Raw genomic sequence first — 25,060 nt, 5'->3', positions numbered from 1 at the left:
ATGTTTTAGCTCTACAGTCCATTAGCCATATGTGGCTATTAAACTTAAATTAACTAAAAATTCAGTTAAGTGCAGATACATAACATTTCCATTACTGAATAACATTCTATTGGACAGCGCCATTCATGAGCTAAACAACAAGCTACATAATATATCAATTACCAAGACTGGATAGCATCCCTTTAGAATTTATTTGTTCATTTGTTCAGTTTTCCTTCATTCATTTAAGAAACTTCTATTGACTACTCATTACATGTCAGGCATCGTGCTAGGTGATAGGGATGTGGAAATGAAAATATATTCTCTACCCTAGGGAGTTCCTGGTCAGGTGGGAAGACCCAGACAGATAAACAATTATAAGATAGCAAAATAGGTGGTGTAGAGAGGCTAACCCAGCCTGTGGGGTAATGAAGATGATTGAATGGAAGGATAAGTAAGAGTTATCTGATGGAAAAGAAGAGGAGAAAGGCAAACAATTAAAAGATAGCAAAATGGGTGGTGTGGTTAGCCTGTGCACAGGAAGTTGCAGTGAGAACAAGGAGAGACTCACCCAGCTTGTAAGATAATGGAAGTTTTTCACTGAAGGTGATGATTGAATGGAAGGATAAGTAAGAGTTATCTGATGGAAAAAAAGGGGAGAAAGGCTGCTCCAGGCAGAAGGATAACAGAAACTATGGAAAGGGACTGTGGCATATGCAAGGAAGTGCAGGTAGTTTGGTATAGAAAGAGTTTAAGGTGCTCCTAGGGAAGTGGTAAGAGATGAGGCTAAAGAAATAGGCACAGGCCAGATTATAAAGGACCTTTTTTTGTCTTGCTTTATTGTGAAGGTGATGGGGAACCATTGAAAAAAATGTTAAACTATGAAGTGGCACCAATCACATTTATATCTTACATAAATCACACAGGGAGTAGTGGATGGAAGAGTGGCACAGAAGAAGCAGAGGGATCAGAAAGGAGTGTGTGTTAACATCCAAGCAAGAAGATAGCTTGGACTAAGGTAGAGTCAGATTCAGACTCAAGATGTTTCAGAAGGTAGAGACAACAGGACTGAGTGAATTTGAGTTTTAAAGACGAAAAAAATATGAAGCCATTGAACAAATTGAATAGCATATAATTACAAATGGTCCTCGGTACCAGATGACTATCAGATTGCTAAATTGTCTTCTATCCCTAGAACACATTTGAGAAGAAGCCTGAGAGCTATAAATTAGTAAGTGGCACTTCCATATTAGTTAGGTTCTTGTGAGAGATAGGATAAAAGATAGAGGCTAAATATTTGATCAGATTCTGGATCAATGGATTGAATGCTAGGAGATCTGAATTAGCTATGTGATCCTGGGAATGTCACGACAAGTTTAATTTTTTAATCTATGAAATGAAGTACTGAGTGGCTTTTAAAAGCCTTCAGGAGACTAGTGAAAGTATTTCAAAGGGAGTTTCTCTTCTAGCTGCAAGATTTTATGATCCATCATCTGCATGTCCTATTTACTAAAATAAGTTATTGTGATGATCAAAGTAGGTGGTGTGTGAGAAAGTGCTTTGTAAACTGTGAGGTGCTATTTAAATGTATGGTACTATTATAATTTTGACACTAAGCTCTTTGGTTTGATGCCAAGTAATGGGGCTTAAACTACAGTGCCTTAAATAGGAACTTCTGAAAGAGAAGAAAATGGCAGATTATTTTCAGTCCAGAAAAATTCTGGTAGATTAAGATATTAATCTTAATCTGGGAGAGAAATCTGGGAGAATTAGATAATAATTGAAATTGAGTTTATTTTTATGCCTGATATATAAAGTAAGTCTCCTTGTGTTAAAGGAAGTATTTATTTTCTGTGTATGGGTATGTATACGTGGAAATGGTAGAAGCTGAGCTAACATTTACAGCCTTGGTGGGAAACCATTAGGGATTCATAGTGAACTGTTACTTGGAAACAGTAGCCTGAGATTGTGGTCAAAACAGCCAACAATATACTGGGTGGTCTTAAGAAAACTACTTTTTACTCTTTAAATTAAAAAGTACTTTTGGGGCACCTGGGTGGCTCAGTCAATTAAGTGTCTGACTCTTGATTTTGGCTCAGGTCATGGTCTCACAGTGCTTCAGATCAAGCCCCATGCTGTCCGTGCAGAGCCTTCTTAGAATTCTCTCTTCTCTCTCTCTCTGCCTCTCTCCTGACTCACACACACACTCTCTCTCAAAATAAGTAAACATTAAAAAAATACTTTTACTTTTAATAGGTTATTATAATTTTGTTTATTATTTTTCAATTAAGACCTGATGGTACTAGAGAAAGACAACTCAATTACTGGGGACATGGTTGGGGGTGATGGGGTTGCTACAGTATGAAAGTATGCTACTCTTCGCTGTACGAAAAGGCAATGATGTGAATGAATTACACTAAATATTGAGAAGTGTGGCTGGATTTGCTCAGTAAATCATAGTTTTCTGGAAATAGGGGGCCTGAGAAAAGTGAGTCACCTATCTATCTAATGAGTCACCTATCTAATGGCCGTAACTACATATGTAGTTAAGTACATAGCAGAGAACCAAGAAATAAAGGGAAAAAATGATACACCTCTGAGTAGCAAAAAGGTTACTCTTACTAGAAAAGTACATATACTCAAAGGCATATATAAAACCCATTTACCTTACTTGTGGGAGAGGCCCCTGCTCAGGCTGTATTTGCTCTTTAGACACAATTCTAGTAGTTGATTAGCTGACTAGCCAGTTTAAGACTATAAAAGGTAGCATATTAATAAGATGAGTGAGAGAGCAGGGAATAAGAATTGATGTTAAAACTGCAAGAGAGAAGGCAGAAAAATTATAAAGGCTAGATACAAGAACCCAAACAGCACAGCATTCTGAGCTATTTAAATAAATAAATAAATAAATAAATAAATAAATAAATAAATAAATAAAGGACCTTAATACTGCGGCAGCCCTGGGAATGTATTGTACAGAATAAAAAATGTTCTTAACAGTAATCCAGAGAATTAAGAAATGTTTGGGGGCGCCTGGGTGGCGCAGTCGGTTAAGGGTCCGACTTCAGCCAGGTCACGATCTCGCGGTCCGTGAGTTCGAGCCCCGCGTCAGGCTCTGGGCTGATGGCTCGGAGCCTGGAGCCTGTTTCCGATTCTGTGTCTCCCTCTCTCTCTGCCCCTCCCCCGTTCATGCTCTGTCTCTCTCTGTCCCAAAAATAAAAAAAATTAAAAAGAAATGTTTGAATAATATTTAGAATACTCAAAAAAAAAGTTTAAAACCAAAGGAAGTATTATGTTACAGTTTAAAATTCCATCAAAAAATACTTAAGATTAAAAAGTTTTAATGCTTAAAGCAAAATTAACACTATCTTTAAACAAGAGCAGCAACAAAAACTTATTTTGACATTTTCATTCCCTAAAAGCGCCAGATAAATTAAGCTATGCTAAGCTTTCATGTATTTAAATTCAAATACATGATTCTGAGCCTTTCTAAACTATATTTCACATATAATGCACTGAACTTAGAATTATTTTTGTTATTCCAAGAACTATATATATAGGTTGAAAATTTAAATGGCTTCTAAAATACTGACTTACATAAATTCATAAATGAAAAATCTGTAATGTTTTTTCGGAAAACTCAGATATTAATGAGGAGAGAGAATGCTTGCTGGCATTCTTTTATCAGAGAAGCTTTCATGTAAAGTGAGAAGGTCTTTTTTGTGAGATAAAAGTCTTTTGTCTTCAAAATAACTAATACTGGAATTGTCTTCAATGTAACTAAACAAGCTATGTTACTAGTATTAAAAATTTTCAAGTAAAAAAATTGTTGAAAAAAATTTTTGAAGTATTTTTCAGTTTTAGAGTATTTTTTAGTTTTTAAAGAGATGAGATTCCTTCTATGGAAAAAAATTATTAGACATGAACAGACATTCCTGCATCATCGTCATTTTGCTACTTAGAACACTTTACCTGTTGTCTGCATATAAAGCTGACTTTTTATGTGTCTGCCCATTATTGCTTTTAGCTAGAGGTAGGATTTTTATAAGCATGTTCTGTAACAAAGGAGAATTTTTGAAATATGTTGACAGCCATGGAATTGGTATAGTTTCAAAATGCTTCTATAATCATTCACCTAAGGCTAAATAGAGTCAGAAAAATTTTCTTGATTGAAGTATATTACTACTCTTGAACTTTTTCTGGGATAACCATTCTAAATTTATTGTAATTAAGGATTACAGTGATTAAACGGTAGATTAGAAGTTTAAAATTATTAAAATATTTGTGGTAATGGGTGTGGAGAGCATTCTTAGTAGTGGAAATTGAAGGCCATAAATAGCCTTCATTTGAAATGATTATGTGTAAATATTATAATACATTTGTAATGAGTAGAAATCAATTTAGTGGCTAAATCCTTGTATATTTCACAATCTTGTTTTTATTCTTTTTTTTAAAATAGTGTTTGCCAGCTCTGAGCCCGTGCCAGGATTCCAGGGGGATACCCTGCAGCTAGCATTCATTGACCTCAGACAAGTAAGATGTAATAATGTAGTTCTCACTTATTGCCATCAACTGTTGTCTTTTTTTTTTCTAATGCTACAGGAATGCTTGCTCTTTTGCCTTGAAACAACCTTTCTTTGAAAAATTGCTTCTTTGATAACTATGAGTTTGGCCCTTCTCTCTGAACTTCTGTTTCTATTTGGTGTCTCAACCTCATGGAGCATTCTCATTGGTGAATATCTAACTTGGTCATTACCTTCTAAGCACATGACTAAATAACTTTATACTTTGGTGTAATGACACTTGAAATTTGAGTTCTTTGGTTTTTTTTTTAATGTTTATATATTTATTTTGAGAGAGGGAAAGTGCATGTGTGTGAGGCAGGGAAGATGTAGAGGGAGGGGGAGAAAGAGAATCCCAAGCAGGCTCCACACTCAGCGTGATCTTGATCACAGCCTGAGCTGCTGTCAAGAGTCAGATGCTCAACTGACTGAGCCACCCAGGCACCCCTGAAGTTTGAGTTATTTCTTAATGATTTCATGGTCCTATATGAAAATTGGTGATATAATTAATGTCAGGACCCAAGTCAAATGTAAATTATTACAATGTAGAAAGGAGCCCCTTGCTTAATATTTTGCCAGTGATAAAGAATGCTTTTTTAAAATGTTTATTTATTTTGAGAAAGAGAGAGCACGCACACGTGCGCATGCACAAACAGAGAGAGAGGGAAAGAGAGAATCCCAAGCAGGCTCCAAGCTGTCAGTGCAGAACCAGACGTGGGGCTCGATCTCCTGAACCCATGAGATCATAACCTGAGCCGAAATCAAGAGTCAGATGCTTAACTGACTGAACCACCCACGTGCCCCAAGAATGTTTTTTTCAGTAAATTATCTGTATGCCTCCAGAAAAAAGGATAAAACTACTTTTAAAAAGGTAATTATACATTAACATAATTCTTTTCTGGTCATGTAACTCTGAGTAAGAAATATAATTTTTCAAAGTTTATTTAGAGAGAGAGAGAGAGCAGGGGTGGAGCAGAGAGGGAGGGAGAGAGAATCCCAAGCAGGCTGTGCACCATCAGCATGGAGCCCAATGTGGGGCTCAAACTCCCAAACTGTGAGATCGTGACCTGAACCGAAATCAAGAGTCAGATGCTTAAACCACTGAGCCACCCAGGTGCCCCAGTATAATATCTCCTAATCATTTTTAATCTCTTCTAATCATTTTACTACTCTTTGACATTTCTACACTTGTCATTTTATTTAGTTCCTATTACCCTTTATCCATGTCTCCCATATTTTTTCTTATTATTTCTTTCTTCCTCTTTCCCCCCTCCTCCTTTTTTTTTTCTTAATCTTAAGCTTAAGGAGTTTAATAGAGCTGAGAGGCACAGGAGTATGGAGGGGGGGTGGATCCAAGGTAGAGGGCTCAGGGATACAAAATTGACAACAGGAGTGACTGCTGCCCTTGACAAGAAGAACCAAATGGAGATGGAATTAAAACAAAGCCACTGTGGAGGTACCTAGCTGGCCGTGTGATTATTGATCCAGGGGTTCTGAGTTCAAGCTCCACACTGGGTATAGCGATTACTTAAAAATAAAATCTTAAAAAACAACAACAACACTGTGATTAATGTTTATTAATGGTCCCAGCCCCTTTGGGGATGGAGATGACTGGGATGGGGCCCCACCATTGATATAAATAGACTCTACCAACAGTGATGTTTAGAGCAGGACCAATTTCAGCAGTTAAAGAATTGTGATTTCAGTAAATGTTTGAGAATAGAGGTGTTTTTGCTTTAATTCCATACCAGTGTTCTATAAAGATGTATTACTATGTACTGATTATTTGGAGAGAGGTGATGTGGTTGAAATAGACACAAAAATAATATAAGGGAGAGTTTAGTTCTTGTGGAGCTTAAAACTCTTTTAGAGAAACAAAACACCCACAAACTGCTTAGGAATACTTATAGGACAGTGAGTCATGTAGATATAAATGGTATATCTTCAAGTTAGGTTTTGAAGGAAACTGAAAAAATTATTCCTGTCTCCCAATTTTATCTGTAAAGCACTGAACATATATGTTAATATTTATTTCTGTATGCAGTCAATACTCATGCGTTATGCCACACCAGGAACAATGTTATGGATGACCTAGATCTGTAAATGGTTAGCCTTACTAAGTTGGAGAAGATAGTAGAAAATGAAGAAGGTAGACTCTGAACTTTTATTCTAGTTTACTAGAAGGTATTCTTTCTGTTGAAGGTAGGTCTATTTCTTTTAGGAATTCTGTCGCAGTCTTATTGCCCTGAATAAGATGATCTGATACAAAAAATGGAGTCCTTTAGCAAGCTGGAAATAGGCTTGGTTGTATGTTCATTTCTCAGTTAGGTTACAGCCATGTACTGGGGTTAAGTTTCCCTGTTACAAGGACATGAATATGTTCTCCAAGCTAACGAGTATGTAATTTGAGGATATCTCCCATTATATACGAATAATCTGTTCCCAGAAAATTTGAAATTTATTATGTGATACTTTCTCAGTTTTGTATGAATTTGTATGGTGTTAACTAGTTGGTAATCTCATTGAAGAGTTGTGAATAGGACCACATAGTTTTTGAAACTATGGGTAAAAATTCTGTTCTTTGATTTGTTCAGATAGGTGGTTGGCTCAGTGCAGATTAAAACTCTGATCCCAGGTACTTTCTTCCTTCAAAGACACCAAAGAAGGCCTTTTTACAACCCTATGTAAAGCATTCCCTCATGGAATTACTATTAAGGCATACTTAGAAATATTAATAAAAATCTCAAGTCTTTTGGGTTGAATTTACTTTTCATGTAGGTGCACTTACAGACATTAAGTCCTGGTTGACTCTTCCTCATTAGTGTAACTTTTTAAGAAACTTTTAAGTGAATAAAAAAAATCTATCGGAAATATTTAGAATTCTGAAATCTATTATGACACATGTAAAGCTGTTAAAGATTTATATAGAAATAACTATTTAATATAAAACACAGTTTTGGTGTGCCTGGGTGGCTCTGTCAGTTAAGCGTCCGACTCTTGATTTCAGCTCAGGTCACGATCTCACGGTTCGTGAGTTCTGCACTCTGCGCTGACAGTGTGGAGCCTGCTTGGGATTCCCTCTCTCCCTTTCTCTCTGCCCCTCCACTTGTTCTCTCTCTCTCTCTCTCTCTCTCAATAAATAAATATTAAAAAAAAAACAACTAAAAAACCACAGTTCTAAAGTATGATATTTAGAGGCACCTGGGTGGCTCTGTCAGTTAAGCATCTGACTCTTGATTTCAGCTCAGGTCATGATCCCCTGGCTTGTGGGATCGAGCCTGACTTCTGACTCTGCGCTGGCAGCATGGAGCCTGCTTGGGGTTCTCTCCTTCTCTGCCCCTTCCCCCCTCTCTCTCTCAAAATAAATAAATAAACTTTAAAAAAGTATGATACTTAGTATGCAGTGGAAGTTACTAGTGGATAAATTTTAATGAGCTCATTTTTAATGTATTATCCTAGTTTTTAAAAGGAGGCTCAAATAATTTTCCGTGATTATTAATGTTAAAAATTAATCATGCTTTATTTTTGTACTTTTGTATCCTGAAACAAGATGCTATTAATTTTTGTCTTTAGCTGCCAGACCACTGAGACATACTTGAATTTTACGGTATTAGAAGCTTGGATTTAATAACTTGACAAAGATAGTTATTTTTCATATACATTTGTTTTTCAAATTAATCTGTAAACAGTTAAGTGGTGAAATGCCAAGTATAGGAATTGACTGAAAATAAAATTAGTCTTTGATGTTTCATATGAGGTGATAGAAGTTTTTGTATCCGATGGCAGTGTTATTTAAATAAAGATGTCTTAAAGTTTCAATAATGTTTTAATGTTCCTGACTTCATAAAGACATTTCATGGAATATTATTTTAATACCTTTTATATGAAGTACTATATTACCAAACATAAAGAGGGTGCTAACACTTTTATTTACATTTCAGTTGGGTTTCTGCACCTTTCCTTCTTTTTTTCTAGTCTGTGATCCATTTCTGTCTTAATAGGGTGGCTGACAGTTCTTTTCAAGTATACTTAGAAAGGCAAAAGAGCCCTTTTCATAGTACTTATAAGGGGTCATGCTTCTGTTTTTTAGTTTGAATTTGATACTGCTTCATGAATTGCTGGGTATGAAAGATTAGGAAGTAGGTCCAGTGGTCAAATTTTACCTGCCCACCCGGACTTTGCCCTGAGGTCAAACTCCTGATATTTGCTGTTCTGAATAGAGGAGTTGATGACAAGTATGAGCTGATACAAGAGGAAAGTTAGAACCATATCAAAGCTGAAGGCAGGAGAATTGGGACTCAATGAGAGACTGTAGCTAAAAGATGGATCATCAGAATTGCCCTCTTTTAAAGAAAAGGAAATAGCTGACCTGTGAGTGAAAAGACTTTATCATCCTGCCAATCACATGCTTGCTAATGGAAGCCAGTTATCTCAACAACATCTTAAGGTCTTCTACCCCATAGACGATGCAGAGGACTAGTGGTACTGGGACTGCATTATATGAAGGTACTGTCTCAGTCAATTTTAGATGTGCTGTTTTAATATAATATGTATGTGTAAACTTTTTTTGTAAGTAGATCCTATCATCCTCCTACCCCCAGTTCTGAAATTAATTCACTGAACGAAGAACTTTGGAAACTTACACGTGTCTATTTTCTATAAAGACCGTCTATTTTGTTAAATAATCTTTCAAATGGATTTCAAATGAATTGTAAAATTTTTTGACAATGTATGAAAGCCTTAAAGAATTCCAGCTTTTTTTATTATAATACTCTCTAGATGGTATACAGAATTCAGTGATCATTTTTTATAACTAATTTTTTTAAGTAATCCAACATGTGGCTTGAACTCACAACCCCAAGATCAAGAGTTGTGTACTTCTCCAACTGAGCCAGCCAGGTACCCCTATAACTCATTCTTAATACACAGAAATATTTCACTAAATATCATTAGAAAAGGAAGTGTCCCATGTAAGTGAATTTTTCAGGTAACTAAAGATTAGTTTTTAATCACCAAAACTTTTAAAATGTAGCCGATTTTGTGGGAAACTTCAAAATCTAAATCTCATCTTTATAGCTTCTTACTGAACCCAACTCTCACAGTAGACTGAGCATCCATGGCTTACTAATCCTAATACTAAAGCCTCTTTACCTGATCCTGTTTCACTTTCTGATAAATTAGACTGTAAGATATCATTGCTGCATTCAACAAATGTCTTGATAAACTTTTAGACAATATTAAGAAGTTTAGGTAGGTTGGATGGTAATGCAATTAGGTGGATTTGAAGCTAATAAAACGATCTCTTGGGGCACCTGGCTGGCCTAGTCAGTAGAGCATGTGACTTGTGATCTCAGGGTTATGAGTTCAAGCCCCACATTGGGGATAGGGCCTACTTAAAAAAATAATAATAAGTAAATAAAAATAAAACGGTCTTTTGCCTAAAGAAGTTGGCTTTGGATCATTACTACCCTTGGGCAGTATTTATTTCTCAAAGTGTCTTTCCAGGGAACACTGATTTCTCAAGATGAGAAAAAATTTCTTTAAAGGCATTTCCAGGTCAGCTAAGTTTCGGAAACATTTTATACTCTAATTCCCTCTCAAACACTTACCATGTGCGTTAGAATTGTAAGGACTGAGAAATTCTGTGGTAACCCCGCATTTCCCAAACTCATCACAGAACATCTCCCTTACTCAGTTTTGGTTGTATTACATGAAACATACTTTGGGAAATGCTTCTTTAAGCACCCTCTAGATGTCTATCTTTGACGGTTTGGAATCAATATATTTTTAAAATAATAACCCAGATAATAAATACATAGAAGAAATACGAATTATATGTATAGATGACACAAAGCTCCGAGTACCTAAGATGATAGAAGACAGAATCAAAGTGTTCTTAGTAGGCTTGAGTGATAAGTGAAAGTGAACAAAGTTAAATTTAGCAAGGAAAATATTAAATACTGTTTTTCACTTTTTTTTTTTTTAGAGTAATCTCTACACCCAGCATGGGGCTCAAATTCATGATTCTGGGATCAAGAGTCGCTTGCTCTTCTGGGGCGCCTGGGTGGCTCAGTCGGTTAAGTGTCCGACTCTTGATTTGGACTCAGGTCATGATTTCATGGCTGGTGAGTTCAAGCCCTGTGTTGGGCTCTGCACTGATAGCGCAGAGCCTGCTTGGGATTCTCTCTCTTTCTTTCTCTCTGCCCCTCTCCCACTCGTGCTTGCTTGCTCTTTCTCTCTCTCAAAATAAATAAATATTAAAAAAAACCAGTTACATGCTCTATTGACTGAGCCAACCAGGTGCCCCCTGTATTTAATATTTTCAAATTAAATTTTTAAAAATACAAGATGTAGAAAATCTGACTTATAATATGAAAAAGGTCTGGTAGTTTTAGTTAATCTCAAATGAACCAACAGCGTGCTAGGAATTCTTAGACTGCATTAGTTAAGTGTCATATTTGGGTTAGACTACCGTGCTTTGGGGCTGTTAAGATGGTGCCTTGAGTTTTGCCTAGTGATTTAGACACACATTGCAGAGATACAGAGAAAATTCCAGCTCTAGTGAGGGACCAGATACCTTGTCATAGGAAGAGCCTTTTAAAAATCTGGGAATATGTAGTCTAAAGCCTTAAAGGAAAAATCAAATATGTATTTCCTGTTAGCCTGGGTATGAGTCAGGAATTACCATTGTTTTCTTCCTATGACAGTTCTGTGTCATAAGTGACCTTATAATATTCCTTTCCCCATCTAGGATTATATCTGGTTTTCAAGTATTTGATTTTAGGCAAACTAGGGGAAAAAGGAGTAATCATTCCTCTGAAGAATCTGAATTACACAAAATATATTTGCATCTCATAACACTTTTCAAATAGATGCTTTATTGAAGTATAACATACATTCAGGCAATTCTTGAGTGTACTGTTGCTGATTTTCACAAATTGAAATAATCTCGGTAACGTCCAGATCAAGAAAGAAAACTTGAGCAGTAAGTGCCTCAAGAGACCCTTCCCCTTACTGTTCTTTCAGCCATTACCGTTCTCCCTCTCAAAGAGTAACCCCCTCATGACCTCCTGACACCACAGATCAATTCAGCCTGATTTTGAACTTTGTATACATGAAATCATGTAGTATTAATTTTTTAGAAGGTTCTGCCTTCTTTTGCTCAATATGTTCGTGAAATTTATACATGTTGTTACATGTAGTTATGGTTCCTTCATTCCCTTTGCTGTGCAGTCTGTCATCATACAAAACATACCATAATTTATACATTCTACTATTGATAGATTGCAGTTTTATTGTTACAAATTGTACTAACATGAACATTTGTTTGCATGTTTTTGGGTAAACATACAGGCAAATTTCTATTAAGGTGTTTACCTGGGAGTGGAATTGCTATGTCAGGGGATATGCATATGATCAGTTACAATAGATACTGTGAAGCAGTTTTCCTAAACAAGAGTACTAGTTTATACTTCAGCCAGCAGTGTAGAAGAATTCTTACTACTCTACATCCTTGTCGTCATTTGGTATTATCTGCCTCTTCCTTTATAGCCATTCCAGTGGGTATACAGTAGTTTTACATTGTGGTTTTAATCTGCATTTTTTAAATTTGACTTATAAAATTGAATCCCTTTTCATATATTATTGTTCATTTGGGTTTTTTAAATTTATTTTCATTTATTTTGAGAGAGAGAGCAAGTAGGGGAGGGACAGAGAGAGGGGGAGACAGAATTACAGGCAGGCTCTGTGCCACCAGCGCAGAGCCTGATGCGGGGCTCAAACTCACAAACCATGAGATCATGACCTGAGCTGAAATCAAGAGTCACCCAGGCACCCCTATTACTGTTCATCTGAATATCCTCTTTTGTAAATAACCTGTGCAGGGATTTTTTTTTGGGGGGGGGGGCTTTTTTTTTTTTCCTATTGGATTGTCCATTTCTTACTTATTTGTAGAAGTTCTTTGTCTATTCTGAATATGAGTCCTCTGTCAAATATATGTATTGCAAATGTCTTCTGCTCTGTGATTTGTCTGTTTACTCTTATTGGTGCCTTTTGATGAAAAGAAGTTCATACTTTTAATGAAGTCCATTTTCCCCTTTATGGTTAGTGCTTATTAATGTCCTGTTTAGGAAGTCTTGCCTGTCCCTGAAATTATAAAGATATGTTTCTATTTTTTCTTCCAAAAGTTTTATTGTTTTACCATTCACATTTAGGTTTATAGTCCATCTGGAATTGATTTTTGAGCATGGTATGGAGTGGAGGCTCAAGATTCATTTTGTTCCATATGGCTATCCAATTGACCCAGCACCAATTTTTGAAAAGAACTGAATCTCCTAGCATTTTAATGTAAAGTAATTGTAAAATACAAGACTGTGAGATATAAATGATATGTGCTTCTAATGTACAAGTAAAATGGTTTCTATTGCCTTCCAGTTAACTATATGCTTATATTTCATGGTTCATGCCATTCCTCATGAGCAAATTAGTTGTAGGTTTGAGGTTTTTTAATACCAGCCTAACTATAGTCTTACCACATCAAAGGTATTTTTTAAAACAAAACAATTCTAGAGTAAGTATTCATAACAGTGCAGGCAATGTAAAAGAAAAAGCTGAATTATAAGCCCACAAGGACAAGAATCATGCCTTTTTTGTTCACTGCTGCACATCCATTGCCTAAACGCTATTCTTGGCACATAGTGAACAATCAGTACATGTTGAATAAGCGAATGCACATTTTTTAGCTATACTCAAAAGCATTTTGGGGGGTACAGAAACACCTTTATTAGGAATTGAGATATTCTATGTAAGTTGATATTCTATATAAACTTATACTTGAAAAGCAGTAAATTTTATTTTTCTATTTCAGTTGTTTTTTGAGGAGAGTATTTGTAAAAATACATGATACATTTCTGTGCTTTGTCAAGTAAAACTGTAACAGACATTTCTTGATTTATCTCAGTCATCATTATGGATACTCAAATAGTAATATAAGTTATTTCTAAGAAATGTTGCCATCACTCCAAAACCAATTGCTTATTCTTTTATGGATAAAGAAATATTTTGGCCAGGAGAATTATAGGAATTTAGACAAAGGTAATATACACCTTAATTAAGTGATCAGCAATGACTGAATATAAAGCAGAATTAAATAAAGGAGCATCTATTAAACTAGTATTGTTTGGAACAATGAGTCAAGAAGAAAATAGATTAAGGTCAAATAAATTTCGGAAATCTGACATATTTTGTCCCTCTCTGTGAATTCATGATTTCATTAGCACATTAAAGGCTTTGAGAAGTCTTAGAGTAAAGGTGTTTCCCCTTTTGCCCCCAAACTTGTTTGAGTACTGAATACTTTTCACAAATGAAAATCTCTTACTGTCTTGCAAAGCAGTGTTCTACAGCACACAGTTTAACACTGAATTATGTGGACCACCATTGCATTCCTTTATAGATTCCTAGAGCTGTCTCATTAAGAGAGCTGCGATAGCAAATAGATGAGTCTTTCAATAGATAGATGAAATTTAAATATTAAAATGCAAATGATACAAAAATGATGAAAAATAGATTGTCAAGAGTAATTTGCTGTACTTCCCTTTAAAACAAAACAAAAAACATTTGGAGGATTTTATGAAGGGTGATAATTACCAGAGGATTAACGCTGCTTAGCTGCAGTAAACCAGTCAGTCAGTCATACAGAATAACTTGTTTTTAAGAAGCATGAAACGGTAACACAAGATTGCTCCTGAAGAATGAAAAGATTTAAGTGGGAAATTAAAATACCAGCTCATGTGGAGTTCAAATCCTAACAGTTGTCGGATTCCTTAGTGAATCATCAGGGCTATTGTTACTGAGCCACAGTACGCACGCAGGAAAATAAAGGATATATTTGCTACTTTTCTTCCTTTAATACACTGTATGCGAGATGGGAACATTTTGAAGGAGAGATTATTTGATAAAATGATCAAGGTAAGTTCTATATTTTGTTTGTTGTAAAGAGCGTCCCTTAGTGTTGAAAAGGAAATATAGTTGAAGTGACTTTTTTCCAGATTAATTGAACCTTTCCTTAAGACAGAAAATCTAATACTTGCCAAAATAAACACCTTAAAGCCAAAACTGCCACCAAAAAAAAACCCCAAGAAAAATGAGTATTACTATTTAGTGGTACTAAAAATATGATGAACAAAGTTCTAAGTCCTTTAGAACTTGTAGAAATTTCTTGCCCAGATGATTTACTTTACACACTAACTTAGCTGTAAGCACCCACAGCTACAAAGCAAGAAGGGGTCAGAGACAAAAGCTACTTTGTTCAGCCGAACTTTTTAACTTGACCCCCAAGTCCCTCGCAGGCAAAGGAGGAGTTTTACACCCAAATATATTCTTACCTTCTGTTGCTTCTTTGATCCGACATAATTTAAAGAATACATTTTCAAAAGTCACTTTGTGACTCTAAGCAGGCATCTTTTTATTAAAGGTACCCACAGAAGTTTCTCTTCCTTCAGAAGAGTTCGTGGACCATTCTGAATATTAAATCAATTCTTTTTAGTTGAGTTTTCTTTTTTTAGGTAGGCTCCATGCCCATCGTGGGGCTTAAACTCACTGCCCCAAGATCAGGAGTTGGATGCTGTACCCACTGAGTCAGTCAGGCGCCTCAGTTTAGGTGGGTTTTTTTGGTTTTTGTGTTTTTTTTTAACTTTATCAGTTCCTGGAACTTGACTTTTTCTATTCATATCCTGATCCAGTATGATCTCATTTAGTTGGAACAACAGTGTAGTCTCTGCCGTTTTAAAGAGGCAACCATAAGCTTCTCCCTTTACAAATCTGTTTTCTTACTGTATATGTCATCAACACATAGGCCATTTTCTTCCCTGATGAATTGCAGAGCTGGGCTTCCCAGTACAGTGTGTGTTGCATGAGGAGACTAGGCAGCCATTCACCAGGGCTGTTCTTCATTTTCTACCACTTTGTAGAGAAATCTGTTAGGAGTGATTTGCAGCTTTGTATTGATTTTCTTTACACTCAGCCTTCAACTTCATTGACAGGAATTGGTGAAATGTAGATTGCATTGCATAAAGGCCCTTACATACCTGTGGATCAGGGATTCTAACCTGGGGACCATGGATTGATTTTAGGAGGTTCATGCAAAATTTTGTATGTATGGGGGCACCTGGGTGGCTCAGTCGGTTGAGCATCCGACTTCAGCTCAGGTCATGAACTCACAGTCTGTGAGTTTGAGCCCCACATCGGGCTCTGTGCTGACAGCTCAGATTCTGTGAGATCCTGCTTCAGATTCTGTGTCTCCCTTTCTCTCTGCCCCTTGCTTGCTCATGCTCTGTCTCTCTCTGTCTCAAAAATAAATAAAAACAATAAAAAAATTTTTTTGTTTGTATGTACATTTTTCTGAGAAGAGGGTCCAGTGTTTTCAGCACATTGTCAAAGGCATTGTATAGGACTTAACAACAGTTATTCAGCTACCACTGCTCTAGGGAAGCCAAAAGCTGTCCAGACTAAGCCAGATCACCAAGAGCTATTCTATTTTGAGATATTTCTTCATTCACTGAACAAATTATGTGAGCACCTCCTCTGGGCACTGCTATTTAAATGCTGGGGATGCAAGCGGTGAACAAGATAGGCAAAATCCTTACTGTCACAATCTCATTTTGTTGGAGGAAGATCCACAACAGTGATGATTGCTAAATAGTTTCAGATAGAATTTTAAATAGATTTCGATCCTGTGAGAACAGAACCGGTTAGTGTTAAAATCACTGGCGGTAAGGTGGACCACTTTGTATTGGGTTCTCAGGGAACACCTTTAAGGAGGTGGTATTTTAGTAGATCTGTGAATGCCGTTGAGAAATAGGAGGAAATAGCTTTCCTAGCAGAAGGAAGAAAGAGCAGATGCAAAGTCCTAAAGTGCTGCCTAGAGAGAGAAAGGATAATAGTATGGCTATAAATTAGCATGGGGAAGAAGTACACATGCAGTTGGGAAGGTTATCAGAGCCAGGTCGTATAGGGCCTTGAGGGCCTTGTGAGGTAGTTTGGGACGTTGAGTATGATGGGAAACCATTCAAGGGTTTTCAACAAATTAATATCATACTCTGATTGACATTTTTAAAAGATTGTTCTGGCTGCTCTGAGGAAAGTAGATTGGAAATGGACAACATGAGAATCAAGAGCAGATGATCATTTTGGTAGTCTAGGCTACAGATGCTAGATTGCCGTTAACTAATTACTAATGATGTGGTTCACTATATTTCACAGTGCCTTCATGTAGACTCAGAAGTTGCTGTCTTCATTATTGGAATTAGTTGCATTTATCCTGAGTAACTAGTATTCTAGTAACCGAAATACTGTGAGTTACCTCAATATATTTCATTTATTGTTAAAAATAGCTTCACTGCTTTATAGCTAGCTGTATAGGATAGCATCACATACATTTTGTGTACCAACATCTTCTATTCTACCTTCACTTTCTTTCGGCCCTGAGTTTTCTCGATTATTAAGTTGTGTTTATCTTGCAAGTATTTTTATAAGTTGCCCCTTAAAGCCCCTTTGGAAGAAGACAGCATGTAAATCAACATTTGTTAATGGAATGCTAAAACTGCGTTATATGTACGGATTTTCACTTCTTTCTTCATTTACTCATTCATTTATTCAGCAAATGTTTATTAAGTGCCTCCTATAGCCAGCCACTGAGGAAATAGAATTGAACAGTAGACAATAAAATAAGGACTAGACCATTTGAGAGATGAGTTAGTTGGTATCAGTGAAGATAAAGTTGAAGATTAGTAGGTTCAGAAAGGTATCTTGGCTAAAGGATAGAAGTTAAGGAGTGAAAAAAGAAAGCTGCTGAAGTATCCAGATGGTGTGTTGACGAGGACACTCTTGTAGGAAATCAGGAAATAGGATGGAGTCCTACTTCTCTTAATAACTATTATATGACCTTAGGAAACTCTTTCCTGAACTGTTTCAACTATATAGCTTAATGGTTTAATGAAGTGTGTGGGGAAAAATATTGTACAGTTTACTTCTGAGAGGGATGTTTTCCATGGTGTGCTTAATCTTCATTGCTAAAATTAGTGAATTATGTGAAGCGTGTGTTGCACAGATGCCATTAATTGATTGAGTTGGCAGTTACCATCTCTGTACTTCCCACACTTCATCAGGGTGATGGTGAGGCTGGTGTACCAGATCTGCATCATGGTGAACCATGAGGAGCGTAGGTCCTTGTAACAGTATTGCCTGATAAGGGAAGTACCCTGGGCACCCCCCTCCTTGTTCTCATTATTCCCTCACTTCCACTCTTTTATACATAGTCTAATAACCCCTCTCTACCACACCCCCAAATGGTTATAAAGTTTAGGAAAGAAGTTCAGATATACTTTACCATAGAAAGATAGACAAAGCCTGATAAATACATAGGCTTGTGTTTGATTTAAAATGTACAACTTTGGAGTCTACCTAAAGGGACATGAACAAGACTTGGAGGTTATGAAAGAATTGTTTGGCCATAATTCTTATTGTGGAGACTGGGCGTCTGCCAAGACTTTACTTTGAAATTTCTGTCTTCTGTTTCTAATCTTAAGGCATCATAACATACAATTCTTTTGCCACTAGTCCAGTTTGTTCTTTTATGATGAGGAAGAAGGCACTTTTAAATAACAATTATTTCCACTATAATTAAACAAATCTTCTTTTGTTTGCATTATATTTGTTACTATATTGTATACACACTCTGCTTGCTTAAACTTGTCCCTGTGACTACTTCACAGGAACTTTGTTCAGAAGTTTTAAAGTCTTTGACTTCTTAAAGTATTAATGGGATTTGCCAAAGTTGTAGTATCCGAATGCTTGACTAGGTAGAGTAGCAGGACAACAAGCTTGTTCACACAGCTCCTCCAGCAAACGTTTTTTTTCCTTAGACAATCCTAAATTCATTTGAAGTGCCAAAGAATTAAAGGAAGATGTCTCTGGGTTTACTCTTGAATATAACAAGACCAGACATCTCACAAAATTTACCTTAAGGTCCAGATATTAGAAAAGTATGCTGCCCTTTGCAAGAGCTTAGATTATGAAGGATTAGTCTGAACCTAAATGACTTTTGCCTTTTTGTCCCTTTTTGTTCCAGTGTCCTAATTCTGGAGGTTTACAGTTTATTGCTTAACTACATATGTGATTTATGCTCATACCTTCAGTTATTGATATAACTTTTGACTGCATAGATTGTTGTGGTTGTTTTGAGGATAAAGGTTGGAGCTGTTTTGTAGTTTGGAAAATTACCCTCTAAAATAATTTTTTGAAAACCAGAAAAACAAATAAGCAGACCAACACCATAATATTTACAAAAATAATACAATGCTCATTGGTTTTCTTTTGATTTTTATTTTTAAGTAATTATAGACTCACAGAAAGTTACAAATATAGTTCCATAAGGTCCCATGTACACTTTACCCAGCTTCCCCCAAGGTGACATTTTTTTTCTAAGTTTATTTATTCATTCTGAGAAAGAGAGAGAGCATGCATGCACACTCGAGTGGGGGAGGAGCAGAAAGAGAGAGAGACTCCCAAACAGTCTCCGTTTGCACTGTCAGCACAGAGCCTGGTGTGGGGCTCAATCTCACAAACCGAGAGATCATGACCTGAGCCAGTATCAAGAGTCAGATGCTTATTCAGCTGAGCCACCTAGGTGCCCTTCCATTCAGAATTATTTTTAAGAGAAGTACTTAACTTAGCAATAGGATTATAAAGAAAAGTATCAGATTTACAAGAAAAAATTATACATATAAGTGTGTATTTGGGAAAATATGGAATATTTCTTATAAATATTACATGTTGTGATTAATTTTGAGGTGCATTTTTCAGTGTGTTACACAAGGAGTAAATCTTTGTCTCCATAGATGGAGAATTATAAGTTCATGTATAATGTAAAGAGAGGCAATCCCAAATTTAATCATCAATACTCGTGGTATTTTTTTTTTTTCACTGAGAGTGATAGGTTAAAATTTTTAGAATTGTCTATCAGCAGTAAAGAAAGGATAGTGATAGCTGGTCTTTTATAAATATTATGCATCCATTAAGTATTAGATATAAACTCCATATTGACACTGTGCAACAGGGAACGTTATTCTTCTCTCAACATTAATTCACGTTTTTGCCAAACTCCTTATTATTCATTTATGAGAACTATTTTTCCTTGCAAGTGCCTGGGTGGCTCAGTTGATTTAGTGTCTGACTCTTGATTTCAGCTGAGGTCGTGATCTCTCAGTTCATGAGATTGAACTTGCTTGGGATCTTCTCTCTCCCTCTCTCTCTGCCCCTCCCCTCCCCTCCTCATTCTCTCTCTCTCTCCCTCTCTCTCTCTCTCTCTCTCTCTAACTAAATAAACTTAAAAAGAAGAAATTTATTTTTCCCTGATAATTGTTTTATTTATTGAATGGAAAAAAATTTTTCTATTATAGATTTCTGCAAGTTGGAAGGATAGTTAATGAGAAGTTTAAATATTTAAATGCTTTGTCAGAAAAAACAGCAATAATGCACTGTTTAACATACTAATGAGTATTAAAACTAGAACCACCATATTCACTATTATGATCTTTTCACTGTATGAAACAAAATTCTCTAGACTGCCTTTGTACTATTTGCCATATCCAGCGTGAATCTACAACAGTGTTCTAAAAAACTTTACCATGCATTCTTTTTGAAAGCTGATTGGTTATACATACAAATAAAAGAAAATCTTGTGTAAATTAAACCATCCTAATCTGGTTGTTTTAAGCACTTAATTTATAAATTGAGGAAATTAGATCCTAATCCTACTTTACATATAAATTTGAACAAGACATTTAATCTCTCTGAAGCTCAGTTTCCCTTTTATAAAGTATAGAAAAGCCTGTACTTCACTGGAATGAGATGTTCAAGTGAAAAGCTGTACACAGATACAAGTAATGGTCTGAAATGGAGATAAAGAAAAATTAACAGTAGGTGATAGTGAACTTTGTATAAGACTCTTATCAGTCTCTCAGGCCCCCTTGTAGGTAATCTGTGTGTGAAAGAGCCCCGGACTCAAACAATTTGTTTTTTGATTTTTTAAAAGTTTATTTATTTATTTTGAGAGAGAGAGTGTGTGCAAGCAGGGGGGAGGGGCAGAGAGACAGGGAGAGAGAGGATCCCAAACAAAGCTCCACACTGACAGCACAGAGTGCAATGTGGGGCTCAGTCTCACAAACCGATGTGGGGCTCAGTCTCACAAACCGAGAGATCATGACCTGAGCTGAAATCAAGAGTCAGACACTTAACTGACTGAGCCACCCAGTCGCCCCATCAAACAATATTTAAAAAAGATTTTTTTTAATCAAACAATATTTATGCAGAGCTTTTCCAGTGGTTTAAATTAAAAGCTTTTTGTGTGTGTGTGCATTAATCTCTCTGCTTTTCCTTTTGTTGCAGAAAAGACACAGTCATTAAACTTCAGCTTCTCAAAGTTTTCTATGAAATATAATTTAGTTCAGTGCAACAAGCTTTTATTGAGTACCCTAAGGGAGAAGGAAGAGCTATTACCTTTGCCCTTGAAGAACTCATAACTTGGTTGGAAAGTGAAAGCAAACATACCCAAAAAACTAGGTGTATGTACATACTTCAGGCTTAGGAGTGAGACGTTAGGGGCCCGCAGAGCCACCCATCCTCACATTTAGATGGCTGAGAGAACTCAACACTGCCGATACTCAGGTAGCACTCTGAAGGGGTGCATTCCACCTCTGATATCCATAAAACCATATATTAAAAGAAATTTGGTGGGGTTTTTGGGTCAATAGTGACCTCTTAAGAGTCAAGTGGATATATAGTCATGATGAAAAGTTTTATTAATATATATTGAAAGAATGAAATTGCTGAAGGGATTATTTGATTTGAGAATTAATATTTTATAGTATTTTCCTTGAACTTCCTTCTTAGGTGTATATTACAGTGCTTAGTACTTAATAGTAAGTGACAGTTTAGTCCCTGGAGTGTTTTACATTTATAGTTCTCTCTTTCTTTGACTCTTATGTTTTCTTAAATGTCAGATCATCTTCCAGTTACCTTCAGTCTGTGATTCAGTGATTTTCATGGTCATGAAATCCTAAGGTTTGAGAATTGGAAGGCACGTAAGAAAATCTAACCAAACCTCCTACAGGTTCTCCCCTTAACCAGGCAGGGCTCTTGAGGCTGTTCCTGGTGTCTTGAGAACCTCTACATTCAAATAGAGGCTTCTTTGCCCTTTTGAAAAGCCACATGGCCGCCTTCACCACTTTTTCCTGAGACCTGGTGTCAGACACTGTCATTTCTGGCATTTCCCAACCATGCATCCCTCATTTTAGAAGATTAAAATGTTTGATTACTCAGTGAAGTTAACTACTTTCTCCCTACTCTTCCTGCTTTCTTATTCCCCTCCTTCCGGCCCTCCCTGCCTATTTCCTGTCTCATTCACTCATTGGTTTGTTTAACTCTGTATCTTTTTGCTTCTTCTAGCCCTCTTAGGATGTGCCATCTGAAGACATTCCAATGTAAACTTAGGCCCTACAGCTTCAGTGCTTTGGCAGAATGTTTTCTTCCCTCCGGTCTTAGAATTGTGAGGCTCTGCTAAACCAGTAGCCCTCTCTAGTGGTAACTACGCACTCTTTTATAGGCTGCACAGTGTGAAATGAGAGAGCCTGTTCTCTTAGCCCCCATTTCCATCTGTAGACCATTGTTCTTCCACTTTTGAGTGAGAGCCTCAGCCCCTTTGAGCTTCCTTCGTTCATCTCTATCACCATTAATCTCTCACTGTTACTTTTGCAATCGGTTTATCTGTATTCACATTCATCATTTTCCTTCCTTCAGACTCCTATGATAGGTAACCATTTTATTCAGGATTCTCTCGTCTTCCTATGCCCTTGACCCCATTTTTCTATGAGACTTGTTTCATTATTCATCTGCCTTTCCTTTGCTTTATCCTTTTCATAACTACCTTAGCTTAAAAACATGTTCAAATTTTTCCTGCCTGAGAGAGAGAGTGGGTGGGGGATATCTTCTCTAGTCTCATTCTAACTGTTTCTGATCTCTTTTTTTCTCCTTTGTATACTGATTCCTTAAAAGAATTATTTATAATTGATTGTTTCCTTATTTCCTCATGTCTCACTCATTCCTGAGTCAACTGTCTGCTTTGCCACAGTGCTGAAACAGCATTCACTTAGGTCACCCAAGGAATGCCACTAGACCTTTTTAGCCCTTACCTTATTGGTTCTTTCTGCTGTGTTTGATAATGTTGATCACTTCCTCTTTAAAATTCTTTCTTATTCAGGCATATGGGTGGCTCAGTTAAGCGTTGGGCTCAGGTCATGATCTCATGGCTGTGGGATCAAGCCCTGTATCTGGCTCTGTGCTGACAGCACAGAGCCTGCTTGGGATATTCTCTCTCTCTCTCTCTCTCTCTTTCTGCCTCCCCCCCTTACTCTCTCTCAAAATAAATAAATAAACTGAAAAAAAATTAAAATTCTCTCTTCTTCAAAGGCTACTCTCTTAACGTTCTTTTTATGTCTCTGCCCCCCAAATGTTGGTGTACCTGAGGTTTCTGTACTTACAACTCTGTTCTGTATATACTCTGTCTGGGTGAACTCATCCACTCTCCATCATATCTCTGACACAAATGCTGTGTGCCTTAGATATATATGCAGTTGCTTGATAAACATTTCCACTGGGATATGTGTCCTACATCCTATGTGACCAAAGCTGTCAACACATCATCTTCCCTCATTCTCTAATCAGATCTTTTCATGTTGTCTGTTTTGGTTGATGGCACCACTCTGCCATGCCCCCCATTCAATCATCATGTCCTAGGGATTTTTCCTCTCAAACCCATTCTCCTCTTTCCATCCTAACTACCTGCCCTATTACCTATCCATCCGCTTCTCTCTTTCCCAGCTACCTACTTGTTTATCCCAGTGTATTTCAAGGTTATCACAACAGTTTCTTAATTATTTTTCCCATCCTTAGTTTTTTTCTCCTCAAATCCATTCTTCACAGAGCTGTTGTATTTATATATGTAAGTAATGAGTCTGACCATGTGAGCTTTCTTGTTTAAAAATTTCCCAAAGTTCCTGAACAAGGCATATATGTCCTTTTGTGATCTAGCCCCTGTCCTCTTCTGTAGCCTTTTTGTACTACTCCTTTACTGATAAGTGTAAGCAACATTAAAATGTATGACAGTCCCCAGAAGCACAACTGTTTCCCATCTTTGTGCCTTTACTCATGCTGTCCCACCTGCTTGAAATACCACTGCCTCTCCCTTGATTAACTCCTTTTTAAGACTCATTTTGGGTACTACCTCAGATGCCTTCTTGGGTTTACCTCTCACCCCCAAACAAGACTGGATGCTCCAATAATAACTGTACATAACTCCAGTGTAATTTGCACCTTTGTTCATGATTATGCTTATGTGAATATCTCTTCCATTACACTAAAGAACTGCTTGAAACAAAGACTGGGTCATCATCATCATTTCCCTGCTAGTGTCAAATAGAGTGCTTGTCACATGCAAATATGACTCCTTTGTTTTACAGAACAGGAAATTGAGACCCGGAGTTTACAACTCCCTTAAATGATTAATTCAAAATGAAAGTACCTTGATTTTTTTTTTTTAACTTAGTTGGGAGGGAATTGAATAGGGCGTAGAATAAATACATTGTAAATAAACACAAATAAATAAATAATATTGGTGTCATAAGAAACAGCACTTCTTATCCAAGTGAAATATAATCGGATAAGCAAATAATATCCATAGAATATTGATTAGGTGAGACATTGGAGGGGCTTGATTTTCCCAACCAAATGGTGACGGTCTCTAACATTCTGAAGCACCATAACCAAATAGCAGATATTTAAAAATTATTCCGAAAAAAAATGCTGACTCATTTTAAGTTGTAGTGTTTGTTGGATATTTTCTTAAAATCATCGAATACTCTCTTTTTTTTTTTCAACGTTTTTTTAATTTATTTTTGGGACAGAGAGAGACAGAGCATGAACGGGGGAGGGGCAGAGAGAGAGGGAGACACAGAATCGGAAACAGGCTCCAGGCTCCGAGCCATCAGCCCAGAGCCATCAGCCCAGAGCCTGACGCGGGGCTCGAACTCACAGACCGCGAGATCGTGACCTGGCTGAAGTCGGACGCTTAACCGACTGCGCCACCCAGGCGCCCCATCATCGAATACTCTCTTAATACCCCAGATGCTGACTAAGAGTGAAATTCCATTCATAGGGCACCTGGCTGGCTCAGTCAACAGAGCATGCGACTCTTGATCTTGAAGTTGTGAGTTTGAACCCCGTGTCCAGTGTAGAGATTACTTAAGCAAAACTTAAAAAAATAAATTTTATTGGGGTGCCTAGGTGGCTCAGTTCATTGAGCATCAGACTCTTGATTTTGGCTCAAGTCATGATCTCATAGTTGGTGAGTTCGAGCCCTGTGTCAGGCTCTGTGCTGACAGCATGGAGCTTGCTTTAGATTCTCTCTC

The 25,060-nt window shown here is 36.9% G+C and overlaps 1 protein-coding gene across 6 annotated transcripts in view; it reads left to right on the top strand.

Moving 5' to 3' along the window:
- Positions 1 to 25,060, top strand: part of EXOC6 (exocyst complex component 6) — a 296,986-nt gene that overhangs the window by 254,238 nt on the left and 17,688 nt on the right. For all 6 annotated transcript variants that reach the window (XM_078434598.2, XM_078434597.2, XM_078434602.2 and 3 more), the window contains one exon: positions 4,439 to 4,512. In XM_078434598.2, the coding sequence (XP_078290724.1) occupies positions 4,439 to 4,512 (74 nt within the window). The remainder of the gene's footprint in view (positions 1 to 4,438; positions 4,513 to 25,060) is intronic.

This window comes from Panthera onca, chromosome D2 (genome assembly GCF_046562875.1).
Source record: "Panthera onca isolate mPanOnc1 chromosome D2, mPanOnc1 haplotype 2, whole genome shotgun sequence".
NCBI lineage: Eukaryota > Metazoa > Chordata > Mammalia > Carnivora > Felidae > Panthera > Panthera onca.
The sequence above is the reverse complement of the archived record's forward strand: the minus strand, read 5'-3'. Positions and strand labels throughout refer to the sequence as shown.